Genomic DNA, 23196 nt, shown 5'->3' with positions numbered 1-23196 from the left:
CATTCTTTTAAACACACTCTCAATCACTCAACCTATCTATGCTCGTTAATAGCCTCTTTATGTCTTGTTCACAACTTACTTTCCTACCTGTCTTTTGTATCATCAACAATTTAGCAATCATACCTTCCATCCCTTCATCTAAGCCATTTATATCAATTATCAAGTTAGGTCTCAGCACTGATCCCTGTGGTTTTTTTTTTCTTAATTCATTAACGGGATGAGGACGTTGCTGGCTAGGCAGCATTTATTGTTCATCCCTAATTGCCCAGAGGGTGGTTCAGAGTCAACCACATTTCTGTGGGTCTGGAGTCACATGTAGGCCAGACCAGGTAAGGATGGCAGTTTCTTTCCCTAAAGGGCATTAGTGAACCAGATCGGTTTTTCCAGACAATCGACAATGGACTCATGGTCATCATTAGATTCTTAATTCCTGATATTTTATTGAATTCAAATTCCACCATCTGCCGTGGCTGGATTTGAACCCGGGTCCCCAGAATGTTATTCGGGTCTTTGGATTAACAGTCCAGCAATAACACCACTGGGCCACTTATGATATCTTGCAAGTCAGAAAATGACCTATTTTTAAGTTTTATATTACCTAGTTAATCTTTTGTCCATATCTATATATTTCCTGCATGCTAAGAGCTTTTAATTTTCACAAACTTTGTGACATCTTATTAAATGCATTCTAGAGACCCAAATATAGTAAATCTATCAGGTTGACTTTATCTGCAGCATGTTGTATTGTTACAAAAATTCAGTAAATTGAAAGGGAAATCGTGTTTAATCAGGAACAAAAACAGAAGGTTCTGGAAAGCTCAGCAGGTCCGGCAGCATCAGTGAGGAAAAAAATCAGAGTTAACGTTTTGGGTCCAGTGAGCCTTCTTCATAACTAATGGTAGCTGGGAAACGTTGGTTTATATGCAGAAGACAGGGAGGGAAGGGGGTAGGGAGTAAACGATAGGTGGGAATAGGGCCCAAAGGAGTTGATGACGATTTGGTTAGGAGTGTCAATAGCTGTTAATGGAGACTGTTAGTGACGAACAATAGATAGTGTGTAATGGCAGACTATGTGAATACAGGGCCTGATGTGTGGGGTAGGGGGCTAGATATTTGAGAGTTTAGGCCCTAAAATTATTAAAGGCGATATTGAGTCCAGAGGGCTGCAGGGTCCCCAAGCAGAAACTGAGGTGTTTAATCACAAAGCTCTGAATTTTTCAAAATAACTGTTGTAATGTCTGTAATAACAGCTTTTAAATCATTCCTAAGGTAGATGTTTGTAGTTTGAGTCCTGAAGAAGAGTAATACCCTAAACGTTGACTGCTGCTTTCCTCCAGATGCAGCCTGGCCTGCTGTGTTCATCCAGCCTCCTGTTTGTCTACCTTGGATTCCAGCATCTGCAGTTTTATTTTGTCTCTATACTGTTTGTAGTTTGCTGCTTTCTGTCTCCTTCCCATTTTGAGTAAAAGAGTTACATTCATTATTTTTCAATCTGAAAATTTAAATAAATGCACCAACCATTTCAATAGTGATTTCTTTTAAAATCAGATAAAAACCATTAGGACCCAGGGATTTGTGACTTTATTTGCAGGTGTTAAAATCTCACTTCACAGAGACTGTAGAATGAGGCCAAAGTTTTGATGTGAGATTTAGTGCCTTTATGAGAGAAAAGAAAAAATCATGAACAAATAAATTGACAAATCAAACTGAAAGTGTTGTGATTCAGCATCAGAATGAAGGGCTGAAATCTGTTACAGATATTTCTAATCAACCTGCTCAAAGATATTAATGCATATTTTTGGAGCAGGTGAGCCTGGAACCTGGGTCACCTGGCCCAAAAGTAACGACACTACCACTGCCCGACACGAGTCACTCATCCAAATCCATTATATTTCTGGATGCTGGTCTGTGTGTAAAGTTAATCAGGATGCAGTTGCTCAGGAAATTATTCAACTCTGAATGGATGAATAACATCACAGTCTCAATCTGTTTAGGCAAAAGTAAATGAATTACCCTCCAACACACGGGAAGCCTGCACATCATTCTGCAAAGTTTGATTGAAACCAGGAAGCCAGATAAATTCTCTAATTCCACTTAATTCGCTTTGTCACCAATGCTTCTTAATATCTGTAATTGTCTGGTGGGGGTGGGGGAGGAAAAAGCGTTTCACTGAACAGTACGAAAGACAAAAAAAACAAAATAGATGGTGCCTTCACAAAACGTATCCTTTACAGAAATAAAAGCACAACTTAGCAAGGCTGGAGGAGATGGCCTGCAGTTTGCAAAGAAACATAGAAATGTAGAAAATAGGTGCAGGAGTAGGCCATTCAGCCCTTCAAACCTGCATCACTATTCAATATGATCATGGCTGATCATGAAATTTCAGTCTCCCACTCCCGCTTTCTCTCCATACCCCTTGACCCCTTTAGCCACAAGGGCCACATCCAGCTCCCTCTTGAATATATCTAACAAACTGGCCCCAACAGCTTCCTGTGGGAGAGAATTCCATAGGTTCACAACTCTCTGAGTAAAGAAATTCTTCCTCATCTCAGTCCTGAATGGCTTCTGCCTTATTCTTAGATTGTGACCACTAGTTCTGGACTTCTCCATCATCGGGAACATTCTTCTCGCATCTAGCCTGTCCAGTCCCCTCAGGATTTTATATGTTTTTATGAGATCCCCCCTCATTCTTCTGAATTCCCCCGAGTACAAGCCCAGTAAACACAATCTTTCTTCATATGTCAGTCCTGCCATCCTGGGAATCCGTCTGGTGAATGTTCACTGGACTCCCTCAATAGCAAGAATGCCCTTCCTCAGACTAGGAGACCAAATCTGCACACAATACTGAAGGTGTGGCCTCACCAAGGCCCTGCATAACTGCAGCAAGACATCCCTACTCCGCTACTCAAGTCCTCTTGCTGTGAAAGCCAGCATGCCATTCACTTTCCTCATGGCCTGAATGAGGCCCCTGCACTGAGCTTGGAAGATGGCAGAGAACTTTGAATCTTGGGACAGCAGTTCATGCTGTTTTGCCCCTTTGATCAAGGTTTTTCGCTGCTTCCAATTTGCTCTTTGCTCCCCGATGTATGTCAATAAGGTTCAAAACAGGGGTTGATTAACTTATTTTGTTGAACAGCTGCACTGTGATGCGGTAACCTAAAGTTGCCCAATGGTCCCAGAGGACCATAAAGCTTCTGTCTTGTTAAAGACGGAAAGAAAGAGAGATAATTGGTGATGTGTTTAACCCAATGGTCACCACGCGTCAGGGCAAGCAGAGAGGACGATGACTGAGAAGGTGGGACCTTTATGGTAGCCTCAGCTGGTGTGGTAATTTAATCGACGCTGTGGATACAGCAAGGCAGTCATCGAGCCAACTGACCTCCAATGAAGTGCTATCAGTGTGGGTTCAATTCCTGCACCTGCTGATGTTACCATGAAGGACTCTTCTTCCCAACCTCTCTCCTAACTTGGGGCATAGTGACCCTCAGGTTAAGTCACCACGAGTTGTCTCTTTCGCTGATGAGAGAGCAGCCCTATGGTTCTCAGGGACTATAGTGACTTTACCTTATGTCAATGAGATAGTCATTTGTTCAAAGATTTTGAGAAGCTTTGTAGCTTAGGTTGTTGATGCAGTTGTTGACTTGGTCGCTGAGCTGGTAAGTTTGTTTGAAAACATTTCATCACCATGCTAGGTAACATCATCAGTGCATCTCTAATGAAGCGTCGGTGTTCTGTCTTGTGGGTGGCATCACTTCCAGATTTGTTTCTTAGTGGTTGGTGTATGGGGTCCAGTTCTACATGTTTGTTAATGGAGTTCCCGTTTGAGTGCCAGGCCTCCAGGAATTCTTGTGCATGTCTTTGCTTACCTTGTCCAAGAATGGCTAAATTGTCCCAGTCGAATTGGGGTCCCTCTTTGTCCGTGTGTATTGAAATGAGTGATATTTGGTCATGTCTCACAGTAGCTAGTTGGTACTGATGAATCCTGATGGCTAGTTTCCTTCTGGTTTGCCCTATGTAAAGTTTTTGGCAATCTTTGCATGGTATCTTGTAAGTAACGTTGGTTCTGTTCGTTGTAGTTGTTGGATCCTTTATTCTCGTCAGTAGCTGTCAAAGTTTAGCTGACAGTTTGTGGGCCACCATGATTCCTAGGGGGCAGAGTAATCTGGTGGTTATTTTAGATATGTTCTTAATGAACGCAAGGGTGACTAGTGTCTCTGGATGTGGTGTGCCTTCCTTTTGTGGTCTGTTGTGTAGGCATCGACGGACTACGCTTTTCAGGTAACCGTTGTTTCCAAAGACGCTGTACAGGCATTCTTCCTCAGCTTTGTGTAGCTCCGTTGTGCTGCAGTGTGTTGCGGCTTGCTTGAACAGTGTTTTGATGCAGCTCCATTTATGGCTATTGGGATGATTGCTATTGTAGTTGAGTACCTGATCCGCATGTGTGACCTTCCTGTGTAAGCTGGTCTGGAGCTCACTGTTGGCCATATGTCTACCATTACATTCAGGAAGGGAAGTCTGTTGTTATTCTCCTTTTTCTTGGTGAATTTTATGCCAGTGAGGATATTGTTTATGATTAAATGGGTTTTTTCAAGCTTAGAGTGTTTAATAATCACAAAGGTGTCATCCACATAGCGGACCCATCGTTTTTGGCTGGTGGGAAGTGCTGCCTGTTCCAGTCTTTGCATTACAGCTTCTGCTATTAATCCTGATATTTGTGCTCCCATGGGTGTTCTGTTGATTTGTCCGTATATCTTGCCATTGAAGCTGATTTGGGTTGTGAGGTATGGATCCAGTAGTTTGAGGAACTCCATTAACAAACATGTAGAGCTGGACCCATATACCAACCACTAAGAAACAAATCCAGAAGTGATGCCGCCCACCCCAGCAAATGAGACACATAAATAGCAAGTGGGACAGAACACCGATGTTTCACCAGAGGCACACTGTTGATGTTACCCAGCATGGTGATGAAATGTTTGTAAACAAACTTACCAGCTCGGTAATCAAGTCAATAACTGCACAGTCATTTCGTTCTGCCCACCATAAGTAACACCTGTAGATGCAGGGCTTTGATAGAACATACACCAGCTTAGTTTTCAACATTAAAGTAGCAATACATTCTGACTGTTTCCCTGGTTTATTATTTTCCTCTCAATTGTTTAATTACATTTTAGATTGTGCTTCTGTTTTCTCAGAATTGTATAGTAGACAGAATAGGAGCATGGCTGTCTGGTGGCATATTGCGAAATTCACACTAATTATGTATACCAGCAGAACAGAGCCCTTACAACCAAACAGTTCCCTAACACAATTAAGGAACAAAGTAATTCTCGTAAACCCAATGAAGACATCAATCATTGAAGCCAAACTGAATTTGCATAACAGTAATGTTAGCAATAGACAATGCCAATTCTGGTAAAAGAAGAATTTATTTCTAAATGATGTCTGAGAGTAAAATGTGCTTTGCTTAGAACACAAGCACTGTTGAGAAAAATCATTCATAAACTGCTTTTGCACAGAATAAGGCCATTCAGTCTATCATGACTGTATCTACTCTTTGTATGAGCATTCCATTGATTTTACTCCTTTTCCCACAGCTGTGCATCTTCAGGATATCAAATTTGCTTCTACAGAATCTATCTCCGCTGTCCCCTCAGGCAGCACATTCCAGATCACAAATATTTGATGTGTAAATAAAACATTCTCCATTTTCCCTCTGATTCGTAGGCAGCTTGTCTCAAGTTGAGGTTCTCTGGATAGAGCTCCTCCTACCAGTGGTAACAAGTTCTCTCTCCCTACTCAAAGCTCAAAGCCTTTTGGTTCACCTTCCATCGCTCTCTTCAGGACATATTTTGGGTCACTTCAGAATACTAGGGTGGCTCAGTTGTTAACACTGCTGCCTCACAGCGCCAGGGATCTGGGTTTGATTCCAGCCTCGGGTGACTGTGTGGAGTTTCTCACCATGTCTTTGTGCGTTTCCTCCGGATGCTATGGTTTCCTCCCACAGGCTAAAGATGTGCAGGTTAGGTGAATTGGCCATGCTAAATTGCCCATAGTGTCCAGGATTGTACAGATTGGGTGGATTAGCTATGGGAAATGCAGGGATAGGGTAAGGGGGTGGGTCTAAGTGGAATACTCTTTGGAGGGTTGATATGGGATGAATGGCCCATTTCCACACTGTAGGGATTCAAATACAAAGGTAATCTGTTTGGAAGGTTACACTTATAAGGCGCAGGGATCCAATACCATTATCTAACTTACACTGCTTGTCAATTCAGCTTCCTGACTGAAGTATGGGAATTGTTGAATAGACCTTAGAAGGTCAAGCAAACTTTCTATTAGTTCATCCAACACATTGTGTGCTGAAAGAATTGGCCTTTACACTGTTTTCCTGTTCTCTGCTGGCATCTATATCTGGACTACACCCAAACTTAGATTACTTCCTATTCTAGTTAGCTTCTTGACAATGCGTGTCCATGTTCTTTGTGCTTAGATATGTGTTATATGCCCGAAACAAGAGGAGGGTGCACACTGCTTCCCTTTACCGTATAGGGGTTTGCCACTCGTTTGGCTCAGAGACTTTTAATTTTGTAATATGTCTCAGCAGGTGATTTATATGTCAGCTGATCAACACAAAGAGTAGATAAAACACTGAAAATTATAGCAATGTTTTAAAGAATGAAGATACAATAAGTGAATTGAAGACAGCTTTACAAAAACAAGTTAGTTTCCATCTTTTTAATGAGTAAAACAAATGCAACATTGCATAAAACAGTGAACGACAAAAAGAAAACTCCTCAAAATCCAATTCAATTGAAACAAAAAGTATTATGATCTTAAGGCAAGGACCTATTAAAAATGCGTATTTTACAGTTTATGGTGAACATTGGATTGAGAATACCATTCCCTGATAACACCAAGCAGGTTTTGTGAGCATATTAGAGCATGTTATGAAGGGACAGCAATAATTTCACTATCATTTCCTCTCAAGGGTTCAAGACAAACAACAGTATAGATTTTCACCTGGCCGCACTATATAATAATACAGATGCTGAATGCATTTGTATTGATTTCTCTCCACCTGGTGGCTTACCAAAGTTGATCACTTATTGAAACCTATTAAAATAAACAGGCCAATGCTTGTTGGAAAATAATGGGCAAGAATCTGATACAATTGAAAATCTTAGAGTAATTTCTGAGCTAAGTTCAGTTGGACAATCTCCAAAATGAAAGGAATTCACATGAATTTTTGCCTGTGTTTGCAGCGAGTCACAATTTCAACCCCGAAGACCAGCTCTTGCGATTTAGTGGTGAATTGTTTCTGAAAAGTACAAACCTTGTGCTCAGGGTCTCCTAATGAAGTGGGGCCACCTTTTCTTGTTCGTGATGGGAAATAGGTTGAGGGAGACATGTATCTTACTGACTTCTCTGAAATCAGTTTTAGAGTATTGCTGATGGAAAGCTTCACCTTAGGGTTTGTGGGCCAACATTTCTCCTTCACTCTACATCACACACACAAAAAAAATTATTGATCGTTATCTCATTGGTGTCTGTGGAAGCTTGCTGTGGATCTGCATTTCCAACACCACAACAGTGATTAAAAAGCACTTAAAAGTATTTATACATTGCAAAAACAATATAACTGGCTATAAAAGTCTTCCTGAGGTGTTGAAAAAATCTATAGAAATGCGGGGTTGCTCTTAATGAATGCAGGCCCCTTTCAGGACTACAGTGAATGTGCAATTTACTGTTTGGCTGAGCATAAATTATTGAGTTTGAAGTGAGGTCTTTAGGACAATCAATCATCCATAGTACAATCTGACATCCTTCCATCCATGAGGGGTGATGCACATTTCAGATGGGGTTGTCTTCATGTGTTGCGCTTTTTGTGTATCACAAGTGCCGCTCATGAAGCTGGAGGTAGGATCATACAGTTGGCTGGATAGCCAGTGTGTAATGCAGAGTGATGCCAATAGCATGGGTTCAATTCCCATCCTACCTTCTCAGCCTTGCACCTTGTCTGAGGTGTGGTGACCCTCTCTGCAATGCAAAAGTGGGACAATGGTGTCTTTACCTTTTTCATGCAGCCTTCAAATATTGTAGCTTATTGCTTTCACTATTGGTGTCTTTTTCCAAGTTGTTGTAATCACTGATTCATCAAAGTGGTACAAGACAGCCCATAGGAGGTGCCACCTTTTTCCTCTGAGTTTGATTAATGACTTCCAGATGTGATAATGTCCAAGCGCTTGCAGATATCCTTGAAGCAGAGTTTGAGTACCTGGCTGATTGCCAGCTATCTCCCCTTACTGAACATTCATGGGTATGAGATTGTTTTTCAAACTGTTGAATGGGCATGAACCAACAAGGCTGTCTCTGCTTGATGAGTGCTAGCAAACTTCTCTGCGTCTGTGAAGACGGCTGTATTTGTGACTTGTCCTATCAGGATATACCCATTATACTGCCACAGAGAGAAAAGACATTGAAATTGAAAGTTATAACCATCCATTCATAGCAAGGTGCTGAGAGCACAAGCCTCATAAACCATCAGCTTAAGTCCGAAGGGTTAACATGATGTTATCCAATATGCTTTGGATTGAGTTGTCCAAGTGCTGAAGCTGCTTTCTCAATGTGTGTATCACGTCATGCACCAATGAACAGATTGTTTTTTCATTGTAGTGTGGCACAGTGGTTAGCACTGCTGCCTCACAGTGCCAGGGACCCGGGTTCAATTCCAGCCTCTGGTGACTGTCTGTCTGGAGTTTGTGCATTTTCCCCATGTTTCCTCCAGATGTTCTGGTTTCCTCCCACAGTCCAAAGATATGCAGGTTAGGGTGGATTGGCCATGCTAAATTGCCCATAGTGTCCAGGGATGTGCAGGTTAGGGTGGATTGGCCAAAGGAAAAACAAGGTGATAGGGTATGGGGGGGTGGGTGGGATGCTGTTCGGAGAGTCAGACTTGTTGGGTTGAATTGCATGTTTCCACACTGCAATGATTCTATGATTTCATGCAGCAATATGTGCTCAGCACTTCCATTGGAGATTTCTGATGAAGGGTCTAGGCCCGAAACGTCATCCTTCCTGCTCCTATGATGCTGCTTGGCCTGCTGTGTTCATCCTTGTTATCTCAGATTCTCCAGCATCTGCAGTTCCTACTATCTCTGATACACTTCCATTGGAGTGTTATTTAGTGTGAAAAGGGTTAGCAATGCAATATTTGTCCCATGAAAGTTTAACCTCATGGAGAACAAGTTTCAGATGTGGGAAAGACAGCCTATGAGTCTTTTTAGTTGAGTTTTCACATGGCTGGCGTGGCATCATCAGCATAGACGAGTACTCTGATCAGTGTAATGTGTCTTTGTCTTTCCTTTCAGTTTTGAAGGACAGTTGCCCTCTGACCTGGCATGCAGGTAGACTCCTTCTCTGAAGAGCAGGCAATGATCAGGAGCTTGGAGAAGAATTCTCCAGTTGGCTGGATAGTTGGTTTGTGAAACAGTGTGATGCCAACAATAACACAGTGTGGAGCTGGAGGAACACAGCAGGCCAGGCTACATCAGACGAGCGGGAAAATTGATGTTTTGGATTGGGACCCTTCTTGACGAAACGTCAACTTTCCTGCTCCTCTGATGCTGCCTGGCCTGCTGTGTTCTTCCAGATCCACACAATGTTATCTCTGACTCCAACATCGACAGTTCTTACCATCTCTGAGTATAATGCCAACAGCTTGGTTTCAATTCCCATCAATGGCTATGGTTACCATGAAGGACTCTCCTGCTCAACCTCTCCTCTTGCAGAAGGTATGATGGCCCTCAGGTTAAATCACGATCAGTTGTCTCTCTCTAATGCAAGAGCAGCCCTTGGTCTGGTAAGACTATGGTGACAACTTGACTCTAGTCTACGAACAACTCTCCTCTTATTTCAGCAGTTCTAGATTTATCAGTGAGATGTCAATTCAATTGGTGACAACACATTTCTCAGACTTGGAATGTTTGCCTCAATAGCATTTAATGAGCAGAAGTGTACGTTGTGTCTCCTGAGGGTGGAATGAGTTCCTCATGAGCTTTAAAATGTTTCAATTATTACCAACCTTTCCACAGAAATCTGACATTCTATCATTTTCTCTAGATTCTGAGTTGCATATTCAGAGTTCATGCTGGGGCAAAGATTTTTTTTCCACAAGACCCACTTCAAATTGATATAGGAAAATCATGTCCTAGCCCCCTACTGCACACACCATGCCTTGTTATCACATAGCCTGTCATTACATTACATTATTAGTCACTAACAGTCCCCATTAATACCTATTCACCCTCCTAGCAGATCGTTATCAACTACTTTGTCGATCTAACTACTCTTCTCTCTCTTTGGGCTCTATCCTTTATTCTATCATTTACTTCCTACCCCATCCTCCTCCCTATCTTCTGCATATAAACTGACGTTTTCCTAGCTACCATCAGTTCTGAGGAAGGATCACTGGACCTGAATGTTAACTTTGATGTTTTCTTCACAAATGCTGCCAGACCTGCTGAGCTTTTCCAGCGACTTCTGTTTTTGTTCAAATTGTCATAAGTTGGATACAGAGTACAACTCCATCTGTATTACCTCTTTGCCCATTTACGAGACCTGATCAATTATACTGAGGTTTCAGTTCCATGCAGAGTAAAGCTTGATCCATGTTACCAAGCAGAATCTGCTCAGGATCAGGCCTCTTATGGTTTTGATGGTTGTCAAATGTTCCTTCTATTGAATACTGCCAGGTCAGGTGTATTGTGGAATGATGACAGCACAGGAGGAGGCACTTTGGCCCATAATGCCAATACAAGCTCTTTGGTAGAGCTATCTTTGAATTCAGGACCCCATTAATCAGGGCAGCACTTGTACATGTAATGGTAGGGTCCTTGGGAGTGTTGCTGAACAAAGAGAACAAAGGGATGCAAGTACATAGTTCCTTGAAAGTGGAGTCTCAGGTGGACAGGGCAATGAAGAAAGCGTTTGGCATGCTTGTCCTCATTGGTCAGTGTATTGATTATAGGAGTTGGGAGGTCATGTTGCGACTGTACAGGAGACTGGTTAGGCCATTTTTGGAATACTGTGTTCAATTCTGTTCTGCCTTCTATAGGAAGGATGTTATTAAACTTGAAAGATGCAAAAAACATTTACAAGGATGTTGCCAAGGTTGGAGGGTTTGAACGATAAGGCTGTATAGGCTAAGGCTATTTTCCCTGGAGCATTGGAGGCTGAGGGGTGACCTTATAGATGTTTCTAAAATCATGAGGAGCATAGATAGGGTGAATAGGGAAGGCCTTTTCCCCAGGGTAGGGGAGTCCAAATCAAGGGGGCATAGGTTTAAGGTGAAAGGGGTAAGATTTAAGAAATAACTTTTTCACACAGAGGATGGTGTGTGTATGGAATGAGCTGCTAGAGGATGTGTTGGAGGCTGGTACAATTACAACATCTAAAAGGCATCTGGATAGGTACAAGAACAGGAAGGGTTTAGAGGGGTATGGGCCAAATGCTGGTAAATAGGACTAGATTAATTTAGGATATCTGGTCAACAAGGATGAGTTGGACTGAAGGGTCTGTTTCCATGCTGTACAACTCTATGACTCTATTTCATTCAGCATTAGATGCAGAGTAGGTTGTCCAACAACATGCCTTAACTCTAAAGCTTAGAACGATGCTCTTCACCACAGTGGTGAAATGATTTTCTTTTTTTACATAAGTCATATTTGCATGTAGAGAGCAATATGACAGTATTAGGCTACAAACTCACGCTCGTCGGAAATGAGATGGAATGTAGTCTCAGAATCTAACAACCAGCAGTGGGAGACTTTCCTTCAATGGATTTGGGCTGGATTTAGACTCAGGTTGCAGATTTTTAATCTTTACAACATCTACAGGGCCATTCGATTTTTTCTTTTCATGAATGCTCAGTATTTAGTACAATATTCTGTGCAGTACTGGGTAATGTCTATTCTAAATAAAAACCAAAAGAACTGCGGATGCTGTAAATCAGGAACAAAAACAAAGTTGCTGGAAAAGCTCAGCAGGTCTGGCAGCATCTGTGGAGGAGAAAACAGAGTTAACGTTTCGGGTCCGGTGACCCTTCCTCAGAACTGATTGTGGCTGGGAAAACATCAGTTTGTATGCAGAAAGTAGGGAGGTGGGTGGGGGAGGGAGTAAACGATACGATAGAGCCCAAAGAGAGAGAAAGACAGTTGGACAAACAAAGGAGTTGCTAACGATCAGGCTGGGAGGGTGAATAGTTGTTAATGGGGACTGTTAGTGACTAACAACAGGGTGTGTATTACCACATAGCCTGCCACAACACACCCCCTGTTGTTAGTCACTAACAGTCCCCATTAACAACTATTCACCCTCCCAGCCTGATCGTTAGCAACTCCTTTGTCTGTCCAACTGTCTTTCTCTCTCTTTGGGCTCTATCCTATTGTTTACTCCCTACCCCAACCACCTCCCTATTTTCTGCATATAAACTGCCGTTTTCCCAACCACCATCAGTTCTGAGGAAGGGTCACCGGACCCGAAACGTTAACTCTGTTTTCTCCTCCACAGATGCTGCCAGACCTGCTGAGCTTTTCCAGCAACTTTGTTTTTGTCCAATGTTTATTCTAAGCTGCACGGGTTCACAGCTTCACAGAACTCAGAAATGCATCTCAGAATGCAATCAATAGAATGTGTGTAAGGAATAGAAATTAGAAAGAGCATTGGTATTGAGGGAGTGCTGCACTGTTGGACAGATATCTTTCAGATGAAAGTTTGAACCTCGCATAAAGGATCCCTTGACACAATTGAAAGAAGAGCAGAAAATCTCTCCATAATGGCCTGCTCAATATTTTCTCTTTAGTCAGCTTACTAAACAAGATTCTTTGATCATCATTCTATTATTGTTTGTGGGAGCTTGCTGTGTGCAGATTGGCTGTTGTGTTTCTCAACATTATAGCATTAACTACACTTCAGAAAACATTCCTCATTTAATGTGGCACACTTTGGCTCATACATGAGATGGGGCCAGGTGTTCTATAAATGCAAGCCTTTCTTGTAATTGCAGATATTAGAATCACTTGATTTTTACAATATTTGGCACAGAATTATATATTGGTTAAAGGTTAGAAGGAGGCCATTCAGCCCATTGAGTCCATATTGGTTTTCAACAAGAGTAACTCAAATGGTCCCACTTCCCTGTCTTTTGCCCCAACCCTGTAAATATTTTCTGTGTTCAACTCCCCTTTTGAAAGTCTTGATTCTGAAAGCCTCAATAATCCTTTCATGCTGCACATCCCTGATCACTTCATCAGAAAAAACTTTCTTCGTATTGTCAATGTTTCTTTTGCCAATCATCTGTGCCCTTCTGATTCTTGACCCTTCATGCAATGGGAACAATTTCTCTCTATATACTCTGCTTACAGCACTCAAACACCTCAATGTTGCATTGTGTGCTTTTGCACAGTTTGTAAAGCTACCAATCTATTCTTACCAATGTAGACGTATTAAATTACAAATATTGAGAATCCATTAAGCCTCAAATGTTGAGACTGGAGCATCAGGGTAGAGACTCTTTGCTGGGTTCCACCACAAAATCATACGCAGGAGGTGGGGTTTGAGATGAGTGACAGTCGTAGTGTTGGGCCTCTGACCAATGCTGCTCCTGATAGCCCAGGCTGCAGTTGAGCGTAGATGAGGTGTTGGTGCCAAGCAAGCCGGAGGAGGACTGCATTCTGTCCAGCCCATCTGCCAAGGGTGTTTCAGCGAAAGGGTGGAAAGTGGAGGCTCGGAAAGTGGACTTCCTTCCATAGGTGTCAGCTTGATCTTGGGAGGCTTGCCGTTGTAAGGCCAGTGTACTGGCCAAGGCCAGGTTGTTGTCACCGTGCCTGTCGTAGCTGTTGCTGCGGTAGAAGCCGGTCCTGGTCAGCATGACGTTGTGGGATGAGGATCGGTTGCGCAGGCTGGTGCTCGGGGAGATGGAAGCACTGGCCTGCTTCCTGCGTGCCAGGCAGGTGAAGACGATCCAGAAGAATGACCCGATTACAATCCCGATCACGACTGACAAGGAGAAAGACAGGATGACACCTTCTAAAGCAGAGATAGAGAAAACACAGTGAGTGAGAAAGACAATTCCAAGGCATGTTTCACGTCTTCAGAAAATCCCAAGGCCCTTGTAGATAATTAAGTCACTTTGATTATACATAGACAGGATGTTTCCCCCCCAAACGCAATGGACACTGGGACATTGAGTAAGTTTAAAAAAGAGATTTTTAATTAGCAATGGGTTGAAGGATTATGGAGAGTGGGCCAGAATGTGGAGTTCAATTTGCGATCAGCCAGGATTGTAATAAATGGTGGAGCAGGCACGATGGGCTGAATGGCCTACTTCTGCTCATAGATCTGCTGTTCTTGACTTGTAGTAGACATACGTCACTTTTACAAGAGAAAATAACATTGACTTCAAGGCAATGAGGCATTCCAGTCAAGGCCCTTGAAGAATGATGTCCCACCCCTGAGAGGTTGCAGCCATTCAGAAGATGACAACTCTATTTAATAGCAGCACCACTAGGCATGGTGGCTACTGCCAGTATTGCACTGGGGCCAACCCCAAGGATCAGCCATGAATCCTCCAGAAGCACGTAAGCACAGTAGGAGGTGGATTCCAGGTGAGTGGTGGGAAGTGGAGAAGGAAGGGAGGTCATAAGATGGGCAAAGGTTGACTTCTTGTCAGCTCATCCCACTTCCTTCGCCACCTTCCCGTCCCCTCAGTTCCCATTGCCAGGTCTCTTATTTGGATACAAGACGTAGTGGAGGGGGAGGAACATCAGCATTTGAATAAGGGACCCCCACAACACCACCCCTACCCCCCCGGAAGGACAAACTTAATGGAGTTTTCTTGGTGTGCTTCCCAAATGTTAAGTCTTGCATTCAATGCCAAATGAATACCAGTGGTGATAGGCTGGAGCCCATAAATTATTTGTAAGAAACCACTTAAGGGCCTCAATTGGCTGCTGAGCAGACTGGCCAAATCCTTTCTGCTCTGGATTAATTAGGGGGACATGGGGAGAGATCTTTGCCCACACCAGTATGCCCTGATGACTTGAATCCCTCTCTTCAGGCATTCACCTTGGTAATGTAGAAAATGTAGCAACCAATTCTCTCAGAGCAAGCTCCTACAAACAAATGATGAGATAATCTGCTATTTTTAGTGATGGTAGTTGAAGGGCAGACATTGGCCAAGGTACCAGGGAGAATTCCCCTACTCTTCTTCTTCTTCAAATTGTGCTCTGGGGTCTTCAACATTCACTGAGAAGGTACAATATCTCATTGAAAAGCCAATGTTTCTGTTAGTACAGCACTTCTTCAATACTGAACCATGCCAGCCTAGCTAGTTAAGTCTTTGAAGTGGAAGGTGAACCCATGACCTTTTAGGCTCAGACTGAGCACGCTGCTGATTGATTTTAAATATGAGTCATTCGACCACATCTTGTTGAACATGTATCTAGATTTGAATGCGAGACACAAGAACAAACTTGTAGTAATGCCGTCTATCATGTGTCCAAAGGTTCATCACAGACAAGAAAAAAAAAAATTGATTGTGGAGACAGCTGAAGGAAGCAAATTAAACTCAGACCCTCTGACTCAGAAAGATGAGTGCGATGAGTGAGTAAAAATAATATTAGAATTCAAGGGTTACTAAATCCTAAATCACAACCAAGGTTAGTTCATCACATCACAACATACTGTGATTTGTTTTTATTCTCTTGTTGGACATGTTGGCTGGCCAGTATTTAATACCCAAACCCAGCTGTCCTTGAGAATGTAGTGGTGAGCTATCTTGAACTACTTCAGTCCACGTGCTTTAGATAGCCTTACAATTCCTATAGGAGGGAATTTCACGATTTTGACCCTGTGTCACTGAAGGAATGGTGATATATTTCCAAGTCAGGATGGTGAGTAGCTTGGAATGAAACTTGCAGGGCGTGCTGTTCCCATGTCTGTGCTGCCCTTGCCCTTCTAGATGAAACTGGTCATGGATTTGGAAAGCTTTCTAAGGATTCTTTTGGTGAATTTCTGCAGTACATCTTATAGATAGTACACAGTGCTTCTACTGAACTGATGCTACTGCTGGAAATCTGAAACAAAAGTGCTATTGCTGGAAACACTAAAAAACAGGAGTGGCAAATTCAGCAATTCTCCTGTTCTTTTATATAGTCACAGTATCTCAACTTTAAGCACACTGGCTCTGTATCCTTTTTTCATCCAAAGACCAGCTGTCTGGAGATAAAACACACTGAAGCTTTCAAGTGGATGATTTGTATAGCAATGTCATTGTCCTGAAGTATTCTGTCAATTTTTTGAAGATAAAGATTATGTTCCCAAGGCTTTATTTGCATATATTAGAAGAAAGAGGGTAGCAAGGGAAAGAGTAGGCCCACTCAAGGACAAAGGAGGGAAGCTGCATGTGGAGCCACAGGAAGTGGGAGAGATCTTTATTGAGTACTTTGTATTGGTATGCATCAAGGAAAAGGACATGACTGATGTTGAGATCAGGGATGAGCGTATGAATACTCTAGGGAATGTCAATTATTTAAGGGATGAAGTTTTGGGTATCCTAAGTTGCATTAAAGTAGATAAGTCCTTAGGGTCAGATGGGATCTGTCCCAAGTTTCTGTGAGAGGCAAGAGAAGAAATAGTTGGGGCATTAGGAGATATCTTCACATCTTCTTTGATCACAATTGAGGTTCCAGAGGACTGGAGAGTAGCCACTGTTGTTCCCTTGTTTAAGAAAGGAAGCAGGGACAATCCAGGAAATTATAGGCTGGTGAGCCTGATGTCTGTGTGGGGAAACTCTTGGAGAAGATTCTGAGGGACAAGATATATGCACATTTGGAAGAAAATGGACGAGTTAGTGACAGGCAGCATAGTTTTGTACAGGGAAGGTCATGATTCACCAACTCAATTGAATTTTTTGAAGAGATGACAAAGATAATTGAGGGAAAGGCTATGGATGTAGTTTATATGGACTTTAGTAAGGCATTTGATAAAGTCCCATATGGCAGATTGGTACAAAAACTAAAATCACATGGGATTTGGGGTGCGCTGGCTTGATGGATACAAAACTGGCTTGGTCATAGAAGACAGAGAGTAGCGGTGGATGGGTGTTTTTCAGAATGGAGGTCTGTAACTGGTGGTGTTCCACAGGGCTCAGTCTTAGGTCCTCTGTTGTTGTAGAATATATAAATGATCTGGAGGAAAATGTGAGTGGTCTGATTAGTAAGTTTGTAGATGACACGAAGATTGGTGGAGTTGCTGATAATGCTGACAACTGTGAAAGGATACAACAGAATATATAGATAGATTGGCAACTTGGGCACAGAAATGGCAGATGAAGTTTAATCCAGACAAATGCAAGGTGATGCATTTTGAAGGATCAAATTTAGGTGCGAATTATACTGTAAATAGCAGAACCCTTAGGAACATTAACATACAAACAGATCTGGGCATGTAGCTCCCTAAAAGTGGCAACATAGGTGGCCAAGCTGACTAAGAAGGCACATGGCATGCTTGGCTTCATTAGCCGTGGCATAGAGTACAAGAGTTGGAAAACCATGTTATAGCTATATAAAACCCTTTTTTGGCCACATTTGGAGTATTGTGTGCAGTTTTGGTTACTACACTACCTGAAGAATGTTGCCTGGTCTTGAGGGCATTAGCTATGCGGAAAGGTTAAAAAGACTAGGATTGTTTTCGCTGGAAAGACAGCAGCTGAGATGAGGCCTGATAAAGGTCTACAAAATTATGTGAGGCACAGATAGGATGGATAGTTAGAGGCTTCTTCCCAGGGTTGAAGTTTCAATTAGAAGGGGGCACAGGTTCAAGGTGAGAGGGGGAACGTTTAAGGGAGATGTGTGAGAGAAGTTTTTCATGCAGATAATGGTAGCAGCCTGGAATGCACTGCTAGAAGAAGTGGTGGAAGCAGACACATTGGCAACATTTAAGAGGCATCTGGATGGTTACATGAATAGGGAGGAAATAGAGGGATATGGACTGAATAAGGGCAGAGATTTATTTTTTAGTTTGGTTAGGGCATGATGATTGGCACAGGCTTGGAGGGCTGAAGGGCCTGTTCCTGTGCTGTACTTCTCATTTGATCTGTTTTGTTCTTCGTCTTTATTACCAAGAATGACAGCAGTGCCATGGGATAAAGAATTATGAGTGAATATTATTACCTTCAAGCTCCCCTCCCACCCCCATTCTCACCATTTTCTCTTCAAGTCACAAACAATCCTAACCTTGATGTGCATCTCCACTCCTTTCTATCTTTTGGTGTGATATCCTGGAACCCACTTCCTCCTATCACTGTACAATGTCCACCACATGTACTGCAGTGGTTCAAGAGGAAAGCAACTCACCATCGCTTTCTTGAGGGGCAAATAGAGATGGGAACTGACAAAGCCAGTGATGCCATTTATAAAACAGTACGTATTATCCCTTTGACCTGTCATCTTCTGTACAGTTTCTGTGGCCCACCTGAAACTTACTGATTGCCTGTGAACGGTGAGAATCAGAGATCAAGTGGACAGGGTAAGAAACCAAACAATCCCTACAGCTGTGGAAATAGGCCATTTAGCTCATCGAGTCCACACCAACCCTCTGAAGAGCATCCGACCCAGACCCACCCCCTATCCTATCCTTGTGACCCTGCATTGCCATGACTGACACACCTAACCTGAACATCCCTAGATACTATGGACAATTTAGCATGTCCAATTCACCCTAACCTGTACATCTTTGGATTGTAGGAGGAAACCGGAGCAGCTGGAGGAAACCCACACAGACACGGGGACAATGTACAAAATTTGCACAGTCACCTGAAGCTAGAATCGAACTTGGGTCCCTGGTGCTGAGAGTCACCATGCTGCTCTAACCTTGGACTCTTGCTGCCCCTGAAGCCAGGCATTGCAAAAATTCAAATTTCTGCAGAGCATTAGTTTAGATGTCATAAAGTTGAACTGATTTTTGCTTTTATGCTTCATTGAATTTTGTACTAGTCTAATGTATTTAATAAACTATCTGCTGCTGCCCCTGATGGTGGATCAGCTAGAGTGCTAGATGGCAATGATATACTTAACGCAATAAGGAAATTGTTGAAAGAAAACATATTTTGTCAAAGATTTTTGTCTTGCACTCATCACAACATTTGCTAGAACACCAGAATGGAAATTGTAGTGATTGAAATGAGGTCAGCCAAGTGGACATCACAGAATATGAGTTACCAGAGGTAACACAGTGTGGAGCTGGAGGAACATAGCAGGCCAGGCAGCATCAGAGGAGCAGGAAAGCTGACATTTCAGGTCGGGACCCTTCTCTGATTGGGGCTGCTAACCTGGTCCAATCAAAGAATCCTGACAGATATAAACACGAGTGTCAGGGGTTCCATTCACTGTCGGAGCGGGCTCTGAGCTAGCTGAGTTAGTGTCATGTACAATGCAAGTGTAAATGAAGGGTGACTTGGTGAAGGGATATCAACCTTTGTTGAGTTATTATGGAAATAATATTTTATACTGTTTGTGAAGACACAGCAGATTGGTTGGTAAATGGATTCTGATGTGTGGAGTTACCACAGTGAATACACCAATTAGATGGCTGGCATGATTGCTGAAGGTTAACTGTCAAGCTTTGCTTAAATTTAAACCAGGCAAGTTGACACTGACTGGTGGAGGCTTGCCTGGAGGAATGAAGCACAAAATGACCTGGCCTATAGGCATAATGAATGTTAGTGTTTTGTGCAGATTCCTGCACATGCATCACACTGTAAACATGATAAACTAACAATCTTAAATTGGTGATCGGTGTAATTTTTTTTTTAAAGTGCACACGGAAATATTTAGCAAATACTGTCCGAACACTGAAGCAGATCTAATGTTGGAATGCGCTTTGCATTTGGCAAAAGCAGTCCAATTGGGTATGACCAGTGCGTTCCCCATTACAAACAGTTGAAGACATATGTCTCTGTTTGCCAAACAAGCACTCAGTATAAAGTGTCATCAAATTTCCTGATGTGAGTACTAGACAAAAGACTTAGACAAGTTTTTTCTCTCAGCAATGCTCACGTTCTGTGCAACCAACAGACTATTGGAATAAAGAAAGTCAGTCTCAAATATACCAAGGCATATGGATAATAGAGAATCAAAAGCAAAAAGTACTGGAGAAATGCAGCAGGTCTGGAAGTATCTGTGGACAGAGAAACAAAGTTAACATTTTGAGTAAGTTCTGATGAAGGGTCACTGGACTCAAAACATTAACCAATTTTCTCTCTGCGTTGCTGCCAGACCTGATCAGCTCCTCCAGAACCTTCTGTTTCTGTTTGTTTCAGATCTCCAGCATCCATATATGTTTCTTTTATCTTAGATAGGAAAGAATAGGTTCTGGGGGTTAATGAAAAGGTTAAAACTGACATCAGACGCCACTGGTGGAAAAAAAAATTGGATGAGCCAGAAGTATTGCTGTGATGATATGAGGGGTTTTAGTAGAAAACGCATTGTAAATTTAAGTTACTTAATGTGGTTGTTCTACCTCCTTGGTCATTAATCACTCTGTAAACAAGATGTGAAAGGATAATTTTACATTTTCTGTTCATTTCACTGTATCACCAACAAACAGATGGAAGTGTTGAAGTTCACATCCATGCAGAAATGAGTATTGAGATCAGTGTTATTTACTATTAAAGAGTCAGAAATGCAATGGGCTGCATCTAGATTTCGAATGACACACGTAGCTCATATATTGGACAACACATTCTGAAAACAATTTAGATAGTGTGTTGAGACTTTTTGCATTTTCCAGAAAGAGCAAATGGGGATGTTGTTTAATCCTCATCCAAAAAGTTACACCTCCCAACAGTGTAGCACTCCAGAAGAGGTTTTATGCTTAAGTTTCTAAATAGGATTTGAACCACAACTCCCTGAGGCAGGAGTGATGAGAGACAAATGATAAAATCCACCTGCCTCATCACTTTTTTTCCCCAAATTGGTGGTGGGCTGGACTGATTATTTTAGTTCTTCAGCCAGCTTTCTCTGAGCCAGGACATTTGAAAAGTTGATGTGCTGAATTTTGTGAGTAACAAATTTGCGTTTAGTCATGTTCTTGTTAAATCTGGCAAGCTTGGTTGGCAGGTTTGGACTGTGGCAGTGGTTAATTATTTCATTTTCCTCCAGCCATGTGCACACAACAGATGGCAGGAAATTCCTGACACAGTCAAGGTTTTGTTGATAAATTCATTATCAACATGGATTGACTTGACTGACGCAGGAAGAGATTTATGCAGTCAGCATCCGCAATTTCATCTTCAGAGGCTGAGACATATTGTTTTCAACAGCAATAGTTCATTTTCTGAGGCCTCAAAGCCTGAAAACTACCCACCAGGTTCAAGTCAGGAATGTGATCACAGAATGGCCTTCTCTGGGGTAACCATTCAGCCCATCAAGCACATGCCATCTCTCTGGAAGGGACCTTGTTTGCTCGTCACTCTCCCTTGACTTTACCCCTCCAAACAGGCAAATATTTTTCTTCTCTATTCAAATCTCTTTTGAGGAATGAATGTTGGAAGACTCACTATTCATCTGGTTGCACTATGTTTAATCTACACATTGGTAATGTAGACCATGAACATTATTAAACAAGAAACAAAAGTTAAAACTTTTTCTTTTCTATTCACCTGTGGGATGCACACATTGCTGATTGGGCCAGCATTTATTGCCCATCCATCATTACCCTGTTGGTGAATTGCCTTCTTGAACCACTACAGTCCATGTGCTTCAGATAGATCCATATTTTTGTTAAGGAGAGGATGCCATGATTTTGATCCAATGATACTGAAGGAATGAAGATATATTTCCAAGTCAGGATGGTGAGTGACTTGGGGGGGATCTTGCAAGTGGTGGCGTTTCCAGGTATCTATTGTCCTTCCTTTCAAGATGGCAGAGGTCGTCAGGGTGGAAGGTGCTGCCTAAGGAATCTTGGTGAATTTCTGCAGTGTATCTTTTAGGTAGTAAACATTGCTACTACTCAGCATTGGTGGTGGAGGGAGTAGATGGTTGTCAATGTGGTGCCAATCAAGTGGGCTGCTTTGTGCTGGATGGTGTCAAGCTTCTTGAGTATTTTTGGAGTTGCACTCATTCAGGTCAACGGTAGCCCCCAGGATAATGGGTTTCAGTAATGGTGTTGTCATTCAATGACAAGGGGCAGTTTTCAACTGGCACTCATTAGAACTGAGATGATATGTATCAAATTTGGAAAGAGGACACCAATTTATACAGCTTGAGGAGAAGGTGCTAATGGTTGGACCATGATTGGCTTGGGGATGCAGTCGGAACTTTTGACTGCCAATCTTAGGTAACTAATTAAACTCAGATCAGGCAGGTAGTCAGTGTACAGAATGTTGTTGTGGGGAATGTAACAGTGGACCTTTAGAATACCATAAGATTAGATGTGATTCTCTTACTAGACAGCAGCAAATAATTCCAACTTTGCAAGGGACTAAACTAGGAAAGTAATTTAAGATTATCAATTTGTTTGCAGATTGATGCATTTGCTACACCCAGGACCCTCTTCAATGTAAGTGATAGGAATTTGTTCATACATCTCAGTTTTTCAACAGAGAAAAGGGTCTGCCAAACCTTACTGCATCCCCCATGGCAACATGCCAACCAATCAGAGTCTACCTGCTTCCTCTAAAATTCTTTCAGCTAAATGTGATTGACAGTTAACAGATCTCGAAAAAAATATTGAGGGACAGAATATATCTGCACTTGGAGCGACATGGACCAATCAGGGATGTAAACATGGATTTGTTAAGGGAAGATCATGTCTGACAAATTTGATCAATTTATTTTGAAGAAGTAACCAGGAATGTTGATTAGGGTAATGTTTTTGAGATGATCTAGATGAACATCAGCAGGATTCTTGATAAGGTCTCCCTTGGCAGACTAGTCAAGAAATTAAGAACCTGTGAGATCCAAGGCAAAGTGCTTCATTGGATATAAAACTGTCTGAGAGACAGGAAACAGGGGTTACACCATAAATAGTAGGACCCGGGAAAGTACTGAAGTGCCAAGGGACCTTAGCATGCATATCTATAGATCCCTGAAGGTAGCGGGGAGGTAGATAAGTTGCTTAAGAAAGGGTTTAGTG

The 23196-nt window shown here is 42.2% G+C and overlaps 1 protein-coding gene across 1 annotated transcript in view; it reads right to left on the bottom strand.

Annotated features, from left to right (window-relative positions):
* Positions 1 to 11519: 11519 nt before the first annotated feature.
* myct1a (myc target 1a) overlaps positions 11520 to 23196 on the bottom strand; it is a 29842-nt gene continuing 18165 nt past the window's right edge. The window contains exon 2 of the mRNA XM_020509763.2: positions 11520 to 14088. Coding sequence (XP_020365352.1) covers positions 13559 to 14088 — 530 coding nt within the window. The 3' untranslated portion in view covers positions 11520 to 13558. The remainder of the gene's footprint in view (positions 14089 to 23196) is intronic.

Source organism: Rhincodon typus, chromosome 9 (genome assembly GCF_021869965.1).
Source record: "Rhincodon typus isolate 14 chromosome 9, sRhiTyp1.1, whole genome shotgun sequence".
Lineage (NCBI taxonomy): Eukaryota > Metazoa > Chordata > Chondrichthyes > Orectolobiformes > Rhincodontidae > Rhincodon > Rhincodon typus.
Note: the sequence above shows the minus strand (reverse complement) of the source record. Positions and strands in the feature narration are given on the sequence as shown.